At 46.1% G+C, this 15,657-nt stretch overlaps 1 protein-coding gene across 3 annotated transcripts in view; it reads left to right on the forward strand.

Annotated features, from left to right (window-relative positions):
- LARP1B (La ribonucleoprotein 1B) overlaps window positions 1-15,657 on the forward strand; it is a 104,663-nt gene that overhangs the window by 33,254 nt on the left and 55,752 nt on the right. For all 3 annotated transcript variants that reach the window (XR_012158553.2, XM_073341095.2, XM_073341094.2), the window contains exon 4: window positions 4,509-4,677. Coding sequence is in view for 2 of the 3 variants with exons in the window: in XM_073341095.2 (XP_073197196.2) it covers window positions 4,509-4,677 (169 nt within the window). In the remaining variant the exon portion in view is untranslated. The remainder of the gene's footprint in view (window positions 1-4,508; window positions 4,678-15,657) is intronic.

Genomic DNA, 15,657 nt, shown 5'->3' on the forward strand with positions numbered 1-15,657 from the left:
CCTTTTGAGGAAAGGAGAAATTAGTTATGGGTTACAGTTGCTGCTATTGCTGTTACAGTCTAATCCTATTTTGTCCCACATGGTGGTTGAGATTCAGCCAGAGCCAGTGAAGGTTGCAATGTCATCTGGTTCCCTCCCTTTGGCCCAGTCTGGTCATCTTTCAGGATCGGGATGAAGAAGGTCCAGCGTCCCACAAGATGGTGGGAGTGGCAGTCAGAATGATAAAGCTGGCTCCAGTAGCCAGTATTTCAGTCTCTTTAAAGACCCACACAGAGAAAGGTTGGGGAATAGTCCATCCTGTCATTATTTTATGTACTAGTTAAGCCTGGTTTCGGACATGCCAATTTTGGTTCACAGATTTCTCGTATTTACCAAGCATGATCTTAGCACAGTCCTTGTGTTACATCAGTAGGTCTTTTTGTTTGGACTAATTCAGGCTTTGTCTCCCTTTCATAAATTTTGACATCAACATTTGTAGGTTGTTGTGGCATCTTATGAGCATTCACTTTTTTTTAACTCTTGAGCTCCCAATTAGGGTAAATTTGTAGACCCAATTATCACAACAGTACAATGGCATCAATAACACCATCCCCAGAAAAGGACACATGGCTCACAGCTCTTGATGTGAAAGATGTGCTTTCATTTGGCTATTCACTCCACAGATGATTCCTCAGGTTGTGGTAGGCCTCCAGCACTATCAATTCATGGTATTTCCTGTTGGGTTAGTCACACCTCCCAGAGTCCTCACAAAAGTGTTCTCAGTTGTGGTAGCTCAGATGAGGCAACTCCACCATGCTTGCACAATTTGCTTCTGATGGGCAGCTCTTGCCTGGAAGTCTTAATGCCAACCTCGTTGCTATTCAACCTTCTAGCATCCCTGGGAATCTGCATAAATATGAAGTCTACCCTGACTGCAACACAGAGCATAGAATATATAGGAGCAACCGTGGATTCAATCAGGGCAAAGGCTGATCTTTCTAAGGACCGATTTCACTACATGGGCATTCAGATCTAGCTACGCGAAGCCCTTGATCATTAGTTCAGATATGCCTCACTCTTCTGAAGCAGATGCCATTTGACAGACTCCAACTCCATTGCCTACAAGCTTGGCTCTCAACAGTATATACAACAGAACAAGCACAGCATGAACACCTTAGTGACCGTCCCCACTGAGTTGAGGGTCTCACTGAAATGGGGAGGGACCCTGTACATATGTGCGTGGCATTCTCTTTCTGTCCTGCACATCTGACAAGATGATAATTACAGATAGGCTAGGGAGCCCACATGGACAATCATACAGCATAAGGCACTTGGATGCCTAAGGAAGCCAGAATCCACACACAACTTGTAGAATGGAGACCTGTATGAGAACCTTGCAAAGCATTCCTACCACTCATACAATCCCAGAATGTCCTGATAATGTCAGACTTTGTTTGTTCTGTTTTGTTTTGTTTGTCTGTCACAAGCATGGAGGGGTGAGATCCATCCCCCTTGTTTATAGAAGTGATCAGCTTATGGCATCCTATTGGCAGTGTACCTCCTGGGAGCCCAAAATTCACTGGCAAACAGCCCACATTTTGCCACCCATCAGAAATGTGAACTACATGATTCAGTGGTAAACAGGATCTTCAATCAGTGGAGAACCCCCACTTTGGGTCTGTTTGCCCCCAGGCATACAGGAATCGGGAACATATATTGTTCCAGGGGAGCTGAAAGACAGTACGCCAGAAGCGATGGTCTTCTACTGCTTTAGTCAGATCACTTGAGCTATTTCTTCCTTGTCATCCCTCTATTACCTCCAGTTCTTCGTAAGATTTGACTGGACAGGGCACGAGACATCCTCATCACCCCCAGACCGTTCTGGTTGCCAAGTCTCCTACAAATGTCATCCTGACAACCTATCAGCATTCCGACCCATCCCAGACATCTTGACCCAAGAGAATGGCAGCATCAGGTATCCCAACCCAGATGCTCTTCTTCTCATAGCTTGGTATTTGGAGAGCAACAAGCCTAGAATGGTCCGACCCTGAAACTTTGGAAACTATTCTTAAAAATAGCAGAAAGGACTCCATCAGAAAATGTTTCCTCGCCAAGTGGAAATGTTTCTCTATCCGGGCCCAGCAAAACCATGTATTTCCAGAGACAGCAGTTAGTACAAAACGGCAGGAATATCTTCCTACTCTTAAGAGAAATGGGCCTTTCCCTTAGCTCGCTACAGGTTCATCTGGCTGCATATCAGCGTGTCTCCTGCCAATGGACGTTTACACAGTCTACTCTTTTGAAGAGTCTGTTCAGGAACTTTGCACCAGTAAAGTCACCAACCCTTCACTGAGATCTTCTAAATCCCCCTTTGAACCACTAATCATGTGTTCCATGTCTTGCCTGTCAGAGGAGGTCATGTTCTTCACTGCCATCACTTCAGCCGGAAGAGTAGGTGAATTTGGGGCCCTAATGACCGATGTACTAGACATAATAGTCCATAAGGACCACGTCTAACTACAATTACACCTGAAATTCATTCCTAAGAAACTTTTTTGTAACTTCACATAAACCAGTCAATTCACTTATCTGTGCTTTTTTTTTCCCCCCCTGAAGTCCCATGCCTCAGATAAGAAGACTATTCCCTTGATGTTCGGTGAGTATTGGCATTTTACCCACAGAGAATGAAACAGATCAGAAAATTATCTAGACGGTTGGTTGCCATAGCAGAACAAGTATGAGAATAATCTATATCCTTTCAAAGAATATAAGTGGATCTATGACTGTATCCTTGGCACAGATTCATTCACCTCACAGGGTAAGGGCTCACTCTACAACGGCACAAGCAACCTCTGTAGTATCACTTCATGAGGTGTCCCAGCTTGATAGCTGCAGGGTAGCTGTGTGGAGTTGTATCCACCCATTCAGGAAACATTATTCCTTGGTCCAAGACACTCTGACACATCCTTTGGGACAGCATTTCTATAAGCAGTTATATTGCCTGCATTCTTGCACCCTCCTCCTTTGATTACTGTTTCAGTCACCTACAATGGAAAACACATAAGCACCAGCATTTGAAGAAAGGGAAGTTACTTATCTTATTGTAAGTGGAATTCTTTGAGATGTGTAGTCCCTAGCTGTATTCCATTACCCACCTTCCTTTCCTTCTGCTTTGGATCATGACAAGATTCACAGTACAGAAGAAACTGGAGGTGGTCGGTCCACTTCACTCCTTATATCCTCACAGTGGAGCATGAGGAGAGCAGAGGTGAGAGCATGGGCCAACAGACACTGCTTGCAAGAATTCTCTGGTCTCAGGCGTGTGGTCCACATTCTTACCCATGGTGGAATACAGATAGGGACCACACACTTTGAATACAATAAGATAAGTAACTTCCCATTCTTATGTTTTGCTATAATGTAGATAATTTCACTTTAACAAGATATCATTTATACATTGTTGTTGAAAATACCATAATTGTACCTTCTGCAGTGTTACATATTTAGTACAACTAATTGTTATAACTGTTTGCATTCTAAAGTTAATTTTTGTAACCAGGAAGACTTAGAAACATTTTTAAAATGAAAACTTAGAATCTGTTTAATAATACAGGGAGTCCTCGGACTTACGACACAATTTGTTCCTCAGAATTGCGTTGTAAGTTGAAACATTGTAAGTCGAAACTGGTTTTCCCATAGGAATCAATGGTATAAAGGGGCGGTTGTTCCTGAAGCAAGGCTTGATGCACTGTTTTCACCACAATAACCCAGATTTTTGAACTAAATGAATTATAGATGACTAATGTAGCATCAGTGTATTTACTTGGTAAACAGCATGCAAATAAACGCACAAAATCACATATGCCTTGACTTTCCAGAACTTTTTGGAGGGCTCTTGGCTGGGGGCTTCTCTGAAGTCTGGGCTGCAAGTTTCCCTGGAGTCTTCTCTGGAGCAGCTGGGCTGGCTGGGCAGACAGGTGGCTGCTCAGAATGCAGGCACCATACTATGCAGAATTGGGCTTGCTTTTAACAGAATTGCTTGTAAATAACTTCATGGTTGCGTTATAATGAATGAAGCTGGAAGGGGGTCCCTTGCAGTCGCTTGTCTGATTGGCTTCCACGGCTAGGGTAGCTTGTTTCTGATTGGCTCCCAGCCCGAGGCTCAGCCAATCAGAAAGCTTGAACAGTGAAATCCATGATTGGCTGAGGCTCACATGTGATGTGTTCTGTTCTCCCTGCCAGCTTTTGTCGTAAGGGCGAAACAAACGTCGTAGGGGTGAAGCGGGCAGTCAATTGAAAAGCATTGTAAGTGGCATCCAATGTAAGTCAGGCATCATAAGTCTGAGGACTCCCTTATAATAATAATTTTTATACTTTACACAACTCATAACTTTGGAGCTTATCATGCTCAAAGATTGAGAACCACTTATCTTAAGTCATGTTAATAAGTACAGAAACTTGCTTTAAATGTATTTTATGCAGTCAGAATCCATAAAATCATGTTAAATATTTAGCAATATCTCTTGCAGTGCAAAACCATAAATCATCAGAATAAAAAGCCACTAACTAAAAAAGAAAAGGAGGAGAAAACTGAAAAGAGAGCTACCACTGAAATTGAGAACCTGCAAGCAAAGCCAGATGGTCCTGGAGAAAATGTCAGTGAAGATGAGGCTCAGTGTAACAATCAAAGGAAAAAAGGTTGGCCTAGGCACTACGCAAAATTATAACAATTCTGATTTATTGCATTACTAAAATTTTTCGATAATAAACCTTCCAGATGATAGGAAGGTGAGTGACTTGGCATACTTTATGCTTTTCTATTTTCACCTTTCAGTATGTGCATGAGACTGGATGCATTATTTGCAGTGTAAAGTTTTAAAACTACTTTCCCCCCTGCCCTTGTCATTTTTGAGGTGTCATAAAATAGAAGATTAGGGTTGGAAGAGACCTCAGGAGGTCATCTAGTCCAACCCCCTGCTCAAAGCAGGGCCAACACCAACTAAATCATCCCAGCCAGGGCTTTGTCAAGCTGGGCCTTAAAAACCTCCTAAGGATGGAGATTCCACCACCTCTCTAGGTAACCCATTCCAGTGTTTCACCACCCTCCTAGTGAAATAGTGTTTCCTAATATCCAACCTAGACCTCCCCCACTGCAACTTGAGACCATTAGTCCTTGTTCTGTCATCTGCCACCACTGAGAACAGCCTAGCTCCATCCTTTTTGGAACCCCTCTTCAGGTAGTTGAAGGCTGCTACCAAATCCCCCCTCACTCTTCTTCTGCAGACTGAAGCAGCCCAGTTTCCTCAGCCTCTCCTCATATGTCATATGCCCCAATCCCCTGATTATTTTCATTGCTCTCTGCTGAACTCTCTCCAATTTGTCCACATCCTTTCTGTAGTGGGGGGCCCAAAACTGGACACAATACTCAAGATATGGCCTCACCAGTGCCGAATAGAGGAGAATAATCACTTTCCTCAATCTGCTGGCAATGCACCTACTAATACAGCCCAGTATGCCATTAGCCTTCTTGGCAACAAGGGCACACTGCTGACTCATATCCAGCTTCTCATCCACTGTAATCCCCAGGTCCTTTTCTGCAGAACTGCTGCTTAGCCAGTTGTCCCCAGCCTGTAGAGGTGCATGGGATTCTTCCTTTCTAAGTGCAGGACTCTGCATTTGTCCTTGTTGAAACTCATTTGATTTTTTTGGGCCAATCCTCCAATTTGTCTAGGTCACTCTGGATCCTATCCCTACCCCCCAGCGTATCTACCTCCCCACAGCTCAGTGTCATCTGAGAACTTGCTGAGGGTGCAATCTATCCCATCATCCAGATCATTAATAAAGATGATGAACAAAACCAGCCCCAGGACTGACCCCTGGGGCACTCCACTTGATAGCGGCTGCTGACTAGACATCGAGCCGTTGATCACTACCCATTAAGCCTGACAATCTAGCCAGCTTTCTAGCCACCCTATAGTCCATTCATCCAGGCCATACTTTTTTAACTTGCTGGCAAGAATACTGTGGGAGACCATATCAAAAGCGATGTTAAAGTCAAGATATATCAAGTCCACTGCTTTCTCCATATCCACAGAGCCAGTTATCTCATCAGAAAAGGCAGTCAGGTTGGTCACGCATGACTTGTCCTTGGTGAATCCATGTTGACTGTTCCTGATCACCACCTTCTCCTTCAAGTCCTTCAAAATGGTTTCCTTGAGGACCTGCTCCATGATTTTTCCAGGGACTGAGGTGAGGCTGACTGGTCTGTAGTTCCCCAGGTTCTCCTTCTTCCCTTTTTTTAAAGATGGGCACTATATTTGCCTTTTTCCAATCATCCGGGAACTCCTCTGATCGCCACGAGTTTTCAAAGGTAATGACCAATGGCTCTGCAATCACATCAGCCAATTCCCTCAGCACCCTCGGATGCATTAGATCTGGAGCCATGGACTTGTGCATGTCCAGCTTTTCTAAATAGTCCTTAACCTGTTCTTTCACCACTGAGGGCTGCTCACCTCCTCCCTATACTGTGTTGCCCAGGACAGCAGTGTGGGTGCTGACCTTGTCTGTGAAGACCTAGACAAAAAAAGCATTGAATACTTCAGCGTTTTCCACATCATCTGTCACTAGGTTGCCTCCCCCATTCATTAAGGGTCCCACACTTTCCCTGACCTTTTTCTTGTTGCTAACATACCTGTAGAAACCCTTCTTGTTACCCTTCACATCCCTTGCCAGCTGCAACTGCAGTTGCGTTTTGTCCTTCCTGATGACACCCCTGCATGTTCAAGTAATATTTTTATACGCCTCCCTAGTCATCTGACCAAGTTTCCACTTCTTGTAAGCTTCCTTTTTGTGTTTAAGCTCACTGAAGATTTGATTGTTAAGCCAAGCTGCCTCCTGCCATATTTGCTATTCTTTCTGCACATCGGGATGGTTTGTTCTTGCGCCCTCAATAACGCTTCTTTAAAATGTAGCCAGCTTTCCTGGACTCCTTTCCCCCTCATATTCGCCTCCCAGGGGATCCTGCCCATCAGTTCCCTAAGGGAGTCAGTCTGCTTTTCTGAAGTCCAGGGTCCATATTTTGCTAGTCTCCTTTCTTCCTTTTGTGAGGATCCTGAACTCAACCAACTCATGGTCACTGCTGCCCAGATTACCACCTACTTCTGCTTCCCCTACCAATTCTTCCCTGTTTGTAAGCAGCAGGTCAAGAGGAGAATGGCCCCTGATTGGTTCCTCCAGTAGTTGCACCAGGAAGTTGTCCCTAACGCTCTCCAAAAACTTCCTGGGTTGTCTGTGCACTGCTGCATTGCTCTCCCAGCAGATGTCAGGGTGATTGAAGTCCCCCATTAGAACTAGGGCCTGTGTTCTGGAAACTTCAGTTAATTATCTGAAGAAAGCCTCGTCTACCTCATCCTCCTGGTCTGGTGGTCTATACCAGTGCTTCTCAAGCTATCTGATGTGGGGGACCGGCAATTTTTTTTCCCACTATGCACGCAGACCGGCAGCTGATGGCTTGCGGACCGGCACCAGTCCGCGGACCACCACTTTGAGTAGCACTGGTCTATAGCACACACCCACCATGACATCTTTTTGCTCTTGCTTCTAAACTTAACCCAAAGGCTCTCAACAGGCTTTTCTCCAGTTTCATACTGGAGCTCTGAGCAATCATACCACTCTCTTACATACAATGCAACTCCTCTACCTTTCCTCTCCTGCCTATCCTTCCTGAACAGTTTATACCCGTCCATGACAGTGTTCTACCCCACCAAGTCACTGTTGTTGCAATCACATCGTAGTTCTTTGACTGTGCCAGGACTTCCATTTCTTCCTGCTTGTTTCCCAGGCTTCTTGCGTTCATGTACATGCACCTAAGATAACTAGCCGATTGCCCTGCTTTCTCAGTATGAATCAGGAGCGCCCTCCCGCACCTTCCTCCTTGTGTTTCCTCCCGGTATCCCACTTCCCCATTTACCTCAGGGCTTAGATCACTGTCCCCCGGTGAACCTAGTTTAAAGCCCTCCTCACTAGGTTAGCAGCCTGCCTGCAAAGATACTCTTGCCTCTGTTAGTTAGGTGGATCCCATCTCTTCCTAGCAATCCTTCTTTCCAGCACAACATCCCATGGTCAAGGAATCCAAAGCCCTCTCTCCGACACCACCTGCGTAACCACCCATTTACCTCCACAATTCGACGGTACCTACCTGGGCCTTTTCCTTCAACGGGGAGGATGGACGAGAACACAACTTGCGCCTCAAACTCCTTTATCCTTCTTCCCAGAGCCACGTAGTCTGCAGTGTCCCACTTAAGGTCATTCTTGGCAGTATCATTGGTGCCCATGACTTGTCAAAGAAGAGTAAACTCATAAGAGAGTGCTCCATGGTCTACTGTCCTTCCTGAGAGCTGTTTACAGAAAGAAGTTTTGCTAAATCTGTTGATTCCACTTCTGTCTTAATCTGGACAAGCTAGTTTAGGAGGGGCCACTTGAGATTTTGGGATTTAAAACAGTATTTTCTCCACAGTAAAATATGGAAAATAAAATGGATACTGTATCGTATGTATCTTGCAAAGACACATTTTAAAAACTCAAATGGATAAAGTATAACCCATATGCTTAGATCAGTTTGTGGGACAGCACAAATAATGAGAACTGTAACTAAGTCTGAAGCTGGAAAATAACTTGAGATCTATAAGCCTTCAACTTTAAGAAGTTCTGGATAGGTTGTACACTGGTATTTAAGGCAAATATATCCAAAATTGGAGAACACTTTCTAAAAATATTGATCTAGAGTTGCAAATAGTGGATAATGCACAAAACTGGAAATTCCAAAGACAGCTGAGTTTTTATTAGTGAATAACACGTCATATTCTTGGCTCTTTTTATAGAATATGCCAGGCAAGAACAAAATTTGTGTTCTATTAACAGAGAATCTTATGCTTTAGAACACAGTTTGGTATCATTTATACCTAAAAAATTGACAAAAACAATACTTGTTAAAAACAGAAGTCTCCACTATAGGGTAAAAGGTCTTGGTGTTCTATCACACAGAACTGTTATTTTTTGTAATGATAATGGTGAATCTTCTAGCCTTGTGTTGATGCAAAAAAAAATTGTCAACTTTAAAATGTATATTCCATCGGAAGTCTGAAGAACTTAAATCTGAATTATCTGATTCATATGTTGATATCTGATATTTTTTATTCATGATCCATATTGCTTTTTTTTTTTTTGCATAAGAATTAAGGTGCCTCTCCCACCTCCCAACCAGCTGCAGAATAGCAGACGTTATGGTTAAAAAGCTAGATCAGAGGTGGACAAACTATGGCCCGCAGGCCACATCCGACCTGCGGGACCATCCGGCCCAGTTCCTGAGCTCCCAGCCGGGGAGGCAAGCTCCCGGCCCCTCCCCCGCAGCGACGCCAGCGCTCTGGCCTGCCGCTCCTCCTGGGCGGTGTGGCTGGCTCCAGCGGGGCTGCAAGCTCCTGCTGCTCTGAGCAGCATGGTAAGGGGGTGGGGAGCGGGGGGGTTGGATAAGAGGCAGGGGATGGGGAGCAGGGGGCGGTTGGATGAGGCGGGAGGTTCTGGGGGGGGGTAGTCAGGAAACGAGGAGCAGGGGGGGTTGGATAGGCATGGGAGTCCCGGGGGGGGGGACTGTCAGGGGTGGGGGTGTGGATAGGGCTCGGGGCACTCAAGGGACAGGGAGCAGTTGAGGGTTGGATAGGGGGTTGGGTCCCAGGGGGGCAGTTAGGAGCGGGGGTCCCAGAAGGGGCAGTCAGGGGACAAGGAGCAGAGGGGGTTGGATGGATTGGGGGTCATGAGGGGGGCAGTCAGGTGATGGGAAGTGGTAGGAGGCGGAGGCCAGGCTGTTTGGGGAGGCACAGCCTTCCCTAACCGGCCCTCCATACAGTGTCACAACTCTGAAGTGGCCCTCCAGCCAAAAAGTTTGCCTACCCCTGAGCTAGATAGCATTATGAATCTTTTTACCCTTTTGCTATTAAGATATTTTTCTTATATGCTTCATCTTAGTGTTTGTTATACTTTAGCATACCACAACTTAACGTTGTTAGGAACATAAATCTCCATCGCCTGGAACTAAGGTCTTTTCTTTCTGTTATGAAGGTATCCCATATTCTTCTTCTAATGATGGTCCCTATGTATATTCCACACACAGGTATGCATGCGTGCTATGCATCTAAGTCTGGAAATACTTGAAAGCAGCATCTGTTGGCCCACATATGTACAGTAGCTTACCTCATGCTCCTGACCGAGGGTATAGGAGGCAGTGTGGGTCGATGCTTCTGTAGTTCCTTCCTGATGCATGGCCTGAGTTACAATTGTCCTTGTTTTCATTGCTTAACTTATCAAAAAAAAAAATTGTAAATAGTTGAATTCTTAAGTTAGTTAAAATGTATAGTATAGAGTACTTTTCTCCCCAGTTGGGAAGCCTTTCCCCAGCTCTGGGACTATGCCCAGGGTCCCGGGATTCAAGAATTGCATCTCCTGCCATTGATCTTGTCCATCAGTCACAAATATCAATGTAGCCTGTACTGTCAGGGTGAGGTGCATATCTCTGCAAAGTGCAGTATCTGTTGCTCTTTCCTGCCCAGGAGCTTTGCCTATGGAAGCCCTGATGGAGAATACTATGACGTCTCTCTCCGAAAGGGCCATCGGGACCCCTATGTACATCAGACCCCTCAATTGACCAGCAGTATCTGTCCAAGCATGTGTCTTGGAGTGGAGCTCTCACTATCTAAGCCCATCTTTGCAGGGCGCTCTCATGGTAGCAAGGACAAATCCCTATTGAGGACCATCCATAAGAAGCACATTTCCTCTGAGCCTGTGCAGGTGGGGTGAAACGTCACATATGCAACCTAAGGAACAGGCTCCGATGAAGACCACCTGATTGGAGGGCAAGATGTGTAAAAAGAAAGCTCCATTTGTCACCTTGATGCCAAATCATCAGTGCAGTAAGAGGGCATTTTAGCACCTGGGGCGAGCAAGCATATTTGTACCCCTTACTAGAGACCTGTGAGGGACTATTTTTTTAATTCAGTCCCACCCTGCAATACCCATTCCCACCTGCTCCTGCATTGTTGGTTGAATTTTTATCTTGCACCTGCTGTTATGCCAGCAGGTTCTGCAGGATCCCAGTCATGCTGCCTACCCTGCAGTATTAAGTATTGCCACTCTTACGTCTGCACTGCTGCTGGCAGCGGCGCTACCTTCAAAGCTGGGCAGCCAGAGAGCAGTGGCTGCTGGCCAGAGCATTTCATGTTGTTTGTGGTGTAGGAGGACTATTTTTTTTTAATCCTGATCCCCTCCCACCCCACAATTCCCACTCCTACCTGTTACAGCATTTTTGATTTAAAAAATTATCCTACTCCTGCTACTGTGGCAGTGGGTCCTGTGGGATCCCAGTCCTGCTGTAGGGCTCTACCTCCTATCGTTTATTTGTCCCGCCCCATTTTTCTACTCTTCTGCACGTTTCTCCCCCTCCCAGGCTTTGCACCCTGGGTTCGCCCCACCCTGGTTATGGTCCTGTAAATCATCAGGATAGATGTTCGCTGGTTTTGTCTACAAGTGATGGTCTGGACCCATTGTCAGTACTGCCTCATCCATGTAAAGACTGTCCATTTGCTGCAGGTGCACTGGATCTGTCCGTTTTAACTGTGGGAAGCCCTCAGGCATGAGAGCATACCAAGACTTTTGTAACACCAGAGGATATATTCCTTCCTTATCCATGGTCTCCACTTCTTTCTGGCCTGGCCCTCCTGAGGGATGTCCTTATCCAGAGGAGGCAGGTACATAACTGTCCGAGAAGCTGTCTCACCTCCAGCCTTCTGGAAGGAGTGCCCCGGCACCGACAGCACTGCTGCTACCGATGGAGCAATTCTCGAACTGAGATGAATCAGAGGAGATGGCCACATGGGTATTTCAATGGAGGCAGTTGAGCCCCAATAGACAGTCGAGGGGTTACATTTGCTGTTCCCCAGGGACCGCTGGTAGTGGTTTTCTTGGGAGTTCCCCGCAATTGATTGATCCCTCTTTCGAGTCTTATTGGGGTTCATTGGATCCTTATAGCAGGCATCCGGACCCCTCTCAAGTTATATCACGCCTCTTCCTCTCGCAAGCTGGTTCCATCAGTGTACAAGGAGGGAAGAGGTGGAACTGAATCCGATGGTTTCACTGGGTGCTTCTTCACTGGACAAGGTGGTCACTACTTCCTCAGATTTCATCAGGTTGGCAACAGCGTTTTTCATACAAGTTTTAAATGCCCCTAGGCATTTCTCAATGAAGAAAAGTCTGTTTTGTTACCCACCAGTCAATAAACTTTTTATAGGGGCAAAATTTGGACTCGGTTTCCACGGAAGTGTTCACAAAAGGTTTCATGCAATGAGCAACTTGATGTCACACATCATCCACAGAACATGAGCCACAGTACACAAGGTGCCTTTCACTTTTAGGCCCCCACGTGCACCTGTGTGACTCCTTTTGCCAGACTTCACTTGCAGTGCGTGCAGGCTTGGCTCCACTTGATCTATCAACCATCAAGGACCACATCAACTCCAAAGTGGTAGTTCCTGTTAGAGTTGTCACCTCCCTAACTAAGCGCTTGGCTACACTTGGAAGTTGGATCACATTAAATCAGCTCTGGGCGCCCTAACTCCTGAGGTGTCCACACTGGCAAGGCACCTTGAGTCCGCGGCTGGAGCACCTCTGGTAATCCACCTCCACAGAAGCACAGAGCTTGCTGTGCCTTGGCTGAAATGCTGGGGTGTCAGTGTGGCCGAAGTGTTGCATAACTGTGCTGTGGTTGGCCTCCAGAAACGTCCCATAATCCCTTGAAGTCAAGTGGCCATTCTCGTCATTGTTTTGAACTCTGCTGCAGGCATGCAGATATCCCCTTTCAAAGCTCTGTTTCTGACATCCGGCATGCTTATCTGCTCTGGGACACGAAGTAAACCATTACTGAGGAATGGTCCTGCTGCAGAGGCAGGCGTGTGTGTGTGTGTGTGAGAGAGAGAGAGAGAGAGAGGCCGGGGGGGAACTGATGTCAGGGTTCCCGCTACTGCTCTCTGAACTTACAAGACCACATGCCGACACATTCTCTGCCCCCCAAAACAGTGTCTCCCCCCACATACACACAACACACTCCCTGTCACACTTGACCTACCCCCCCCCACATTGAAAAACAGGCTGCAGTCACTTGCTACACGCTGAAGCCACTTGGCATCTGTGGCATTCCAAGAGCTGCTAATGTGGCCATGCCACTGTGCTTGCAGCTGACAGAGTGAACACGTGGCAGCGCTTTCCCTGCTGCGGTCTCTGAGGGCTGGTTTAACTCCTGGCACTCTACATCTGCAAGTGTAGCCATAGTCTTAGTGGTCAAACCCAGAAAAGGTCATAGTGGGAGTTCCCTTCAACAGTGCCACTTCCAGGGCCACCAGTATGACAGACAAACTTCCCTTTTGGGGTGGGATGCTCAGGGCACTAAGTCCCCATGAAAAGCCAGACTACATATAAACTTACTGGAACTGAGGTTGATCCTCCTTGCATGCAAGGTCTTCCTTTCACTTATATGCTCACTCTGTATACACATAATATTGGACATTATCACCATGGTGGTCTATATAAACACACAGGGAGGTCTCATCCATTCTGCCAGGAAGTTGTCAGACTTTGGAAGAGGGATGTCAGGAACTGCATTGCGATACAGGCCACATATCTTATGGGTATTCACAACTCCCTGGCATACAAATTAACCAGAATCTTGTTGATAGGCCATGAGTGGCAGGTTCGTGATGCAGTCCTAAGTGAGATTTTACACAGCATGTTATTTTGCTGTGGGACTTCTTTGAGTCGCAAATGAACAGAACGCTCCCCCTATTGTGACTCTCAAGGTAACACTTGCTGATGTCCTGGATGAACAGCCTCAGATTGCATTGCCTCCCATTCCGCTGCTTCTGCAACTCATAGGGAAGATGCATCGCAACAAAGCCAACATCATTCTCCTTGTACCCCACTGGCCCAGACAGCTTTGGTTCACAGAATTTCTATTGATGTCTCCCCCCCAACAATCAGGATCTGCCTGTTCCTGAATCTCCTGAACCCAGATAGGGGGAAGACCAAGCATTCCAGACTGGGCTCATGCCACCTTACCTCCCATCCTGGTTTTTGGATGGGTGTTGGAAATAGAATGCTCCTGTTCCACCCCAGTTCAGGTGATCCTTAACCACAGTCCAAAAGAGTCTACTAAAACCTATCAGGCTAAATGGAGACGCTTTTCAGCAACAAAATCATTGTTCTCCAGAGAGTCTAGAACTGGAATGGCTGCAGTATATCCTGTCCCTAAAGACTTCCAGGGTCTCTCTTGGCTTCTTAGGAGTATACCTAGCAGTGATTAGTTCCTTCCTTCCTCCGGTGTTCTTTACTCTCCCAGCTACAGTATGATTCATGAAAGGCCTGATCAGGACCTTCCCACCAGTGCTTAAACCTACCCCTCAATGGCATGTTAACCTCATCCTGTCCAAGCTCACTAGCCCACCTTTCAACACCATAGCGACTTGTGCCAAGTCCACCTATCCACATAGATGGCATTCTTAGTAGCTGTCACCTCAGGTAGGAGGGTCAGTGAGCTCAGAGGTATCATGGTGGACCTTCCTGTTAAAGCGTTTCACAAAGAAAAGATTTCTCTTTGACTACACTCAAGTTTCTTCAAAGATTGAGTTCCACAACAGTCAAATAATACTTACCTTTATTTTTACCAAAACCTCACACTTCCTCTGAAGACATGAGTTCACTTCTTTGATGTCCGGCAGGCCCTGGTGTTCTAACTACAAAGATACAAGCCTATTGGGAAATGACCCAGACTCTATTGCCATAGCAGATATTGCATGGGCAAGCCATATCATCCCAGAGGATTTCTAAGTGGGTCTCAGGATGCATCTTAAAGTGCTACAAGATATCAAACATTCTTCCCCTTGGGGGTGTCACAGCTCGCTCCATCTCTGTCAGACATTCCACTGCAGAACATCTGCAGAGAGGCCACCTGGAGTTTGATTCGCACATTTGTGACACACTACGCTCTAGTTCATGCCTCAGCTGTTGATGTAGTGGTGGGATCAGTAGTGCTGCAAGCATCTTTGCTACCAGCTTCCTCTTACCAGCCTCTAGTCAGAATACTGCTTGCCAATCACCCATGTGTGGAATACTCACAGGGACCATCACTTGAAGTAGTGGAGGTTTCTTACTGTAACGGAGGTTCTTCAAGATGTGTGGTCCCTATCTGTACTCCACTATCCCCCTCCCCTGCCATCTACTATGCTTTGGATCCTGTTGGATTTGCAGAGGTGGAACTGAAGAGGCGTCAACCCCCACTGCCCCTTAAGCCCCTGGTCAGGAGCAAGAGGAGAACTACTGCATGTGTGCGGGCCAACAGACACTGCTTTGAAGAAGTTCTGGACTCGGGCGCATGTCCTGCATGCATACCCACATGTGGAATACAGATAGGGACCACTCATCTCAAAGAACCTCCAGTTACAATAAGTAACCTCCCTTTGCGGTTCCTCCTTTAAGCTTGACCAAATTCACTTCAGTTATTAAATTCAAGGCTTACTTAAGATCTATTCTGTAAAACTGAAAAGTTACTATTTTCTGATTTTATTTTTACTTACAGCATTGGTA

This window comes from Lepidochelys kempii, chromosome 4, assembly GCF_965140285.1.
Source record: "Lepidochelys kempii isolate rLepKem1 chromosome 4, rLepKem1.hap1, whole genome shotgun sequence".
NCBI lineage: Eukaryota > Metazoa > Chordata > Testudines > Cheloniidae > Lepidochelys > Lepidochelys kempii.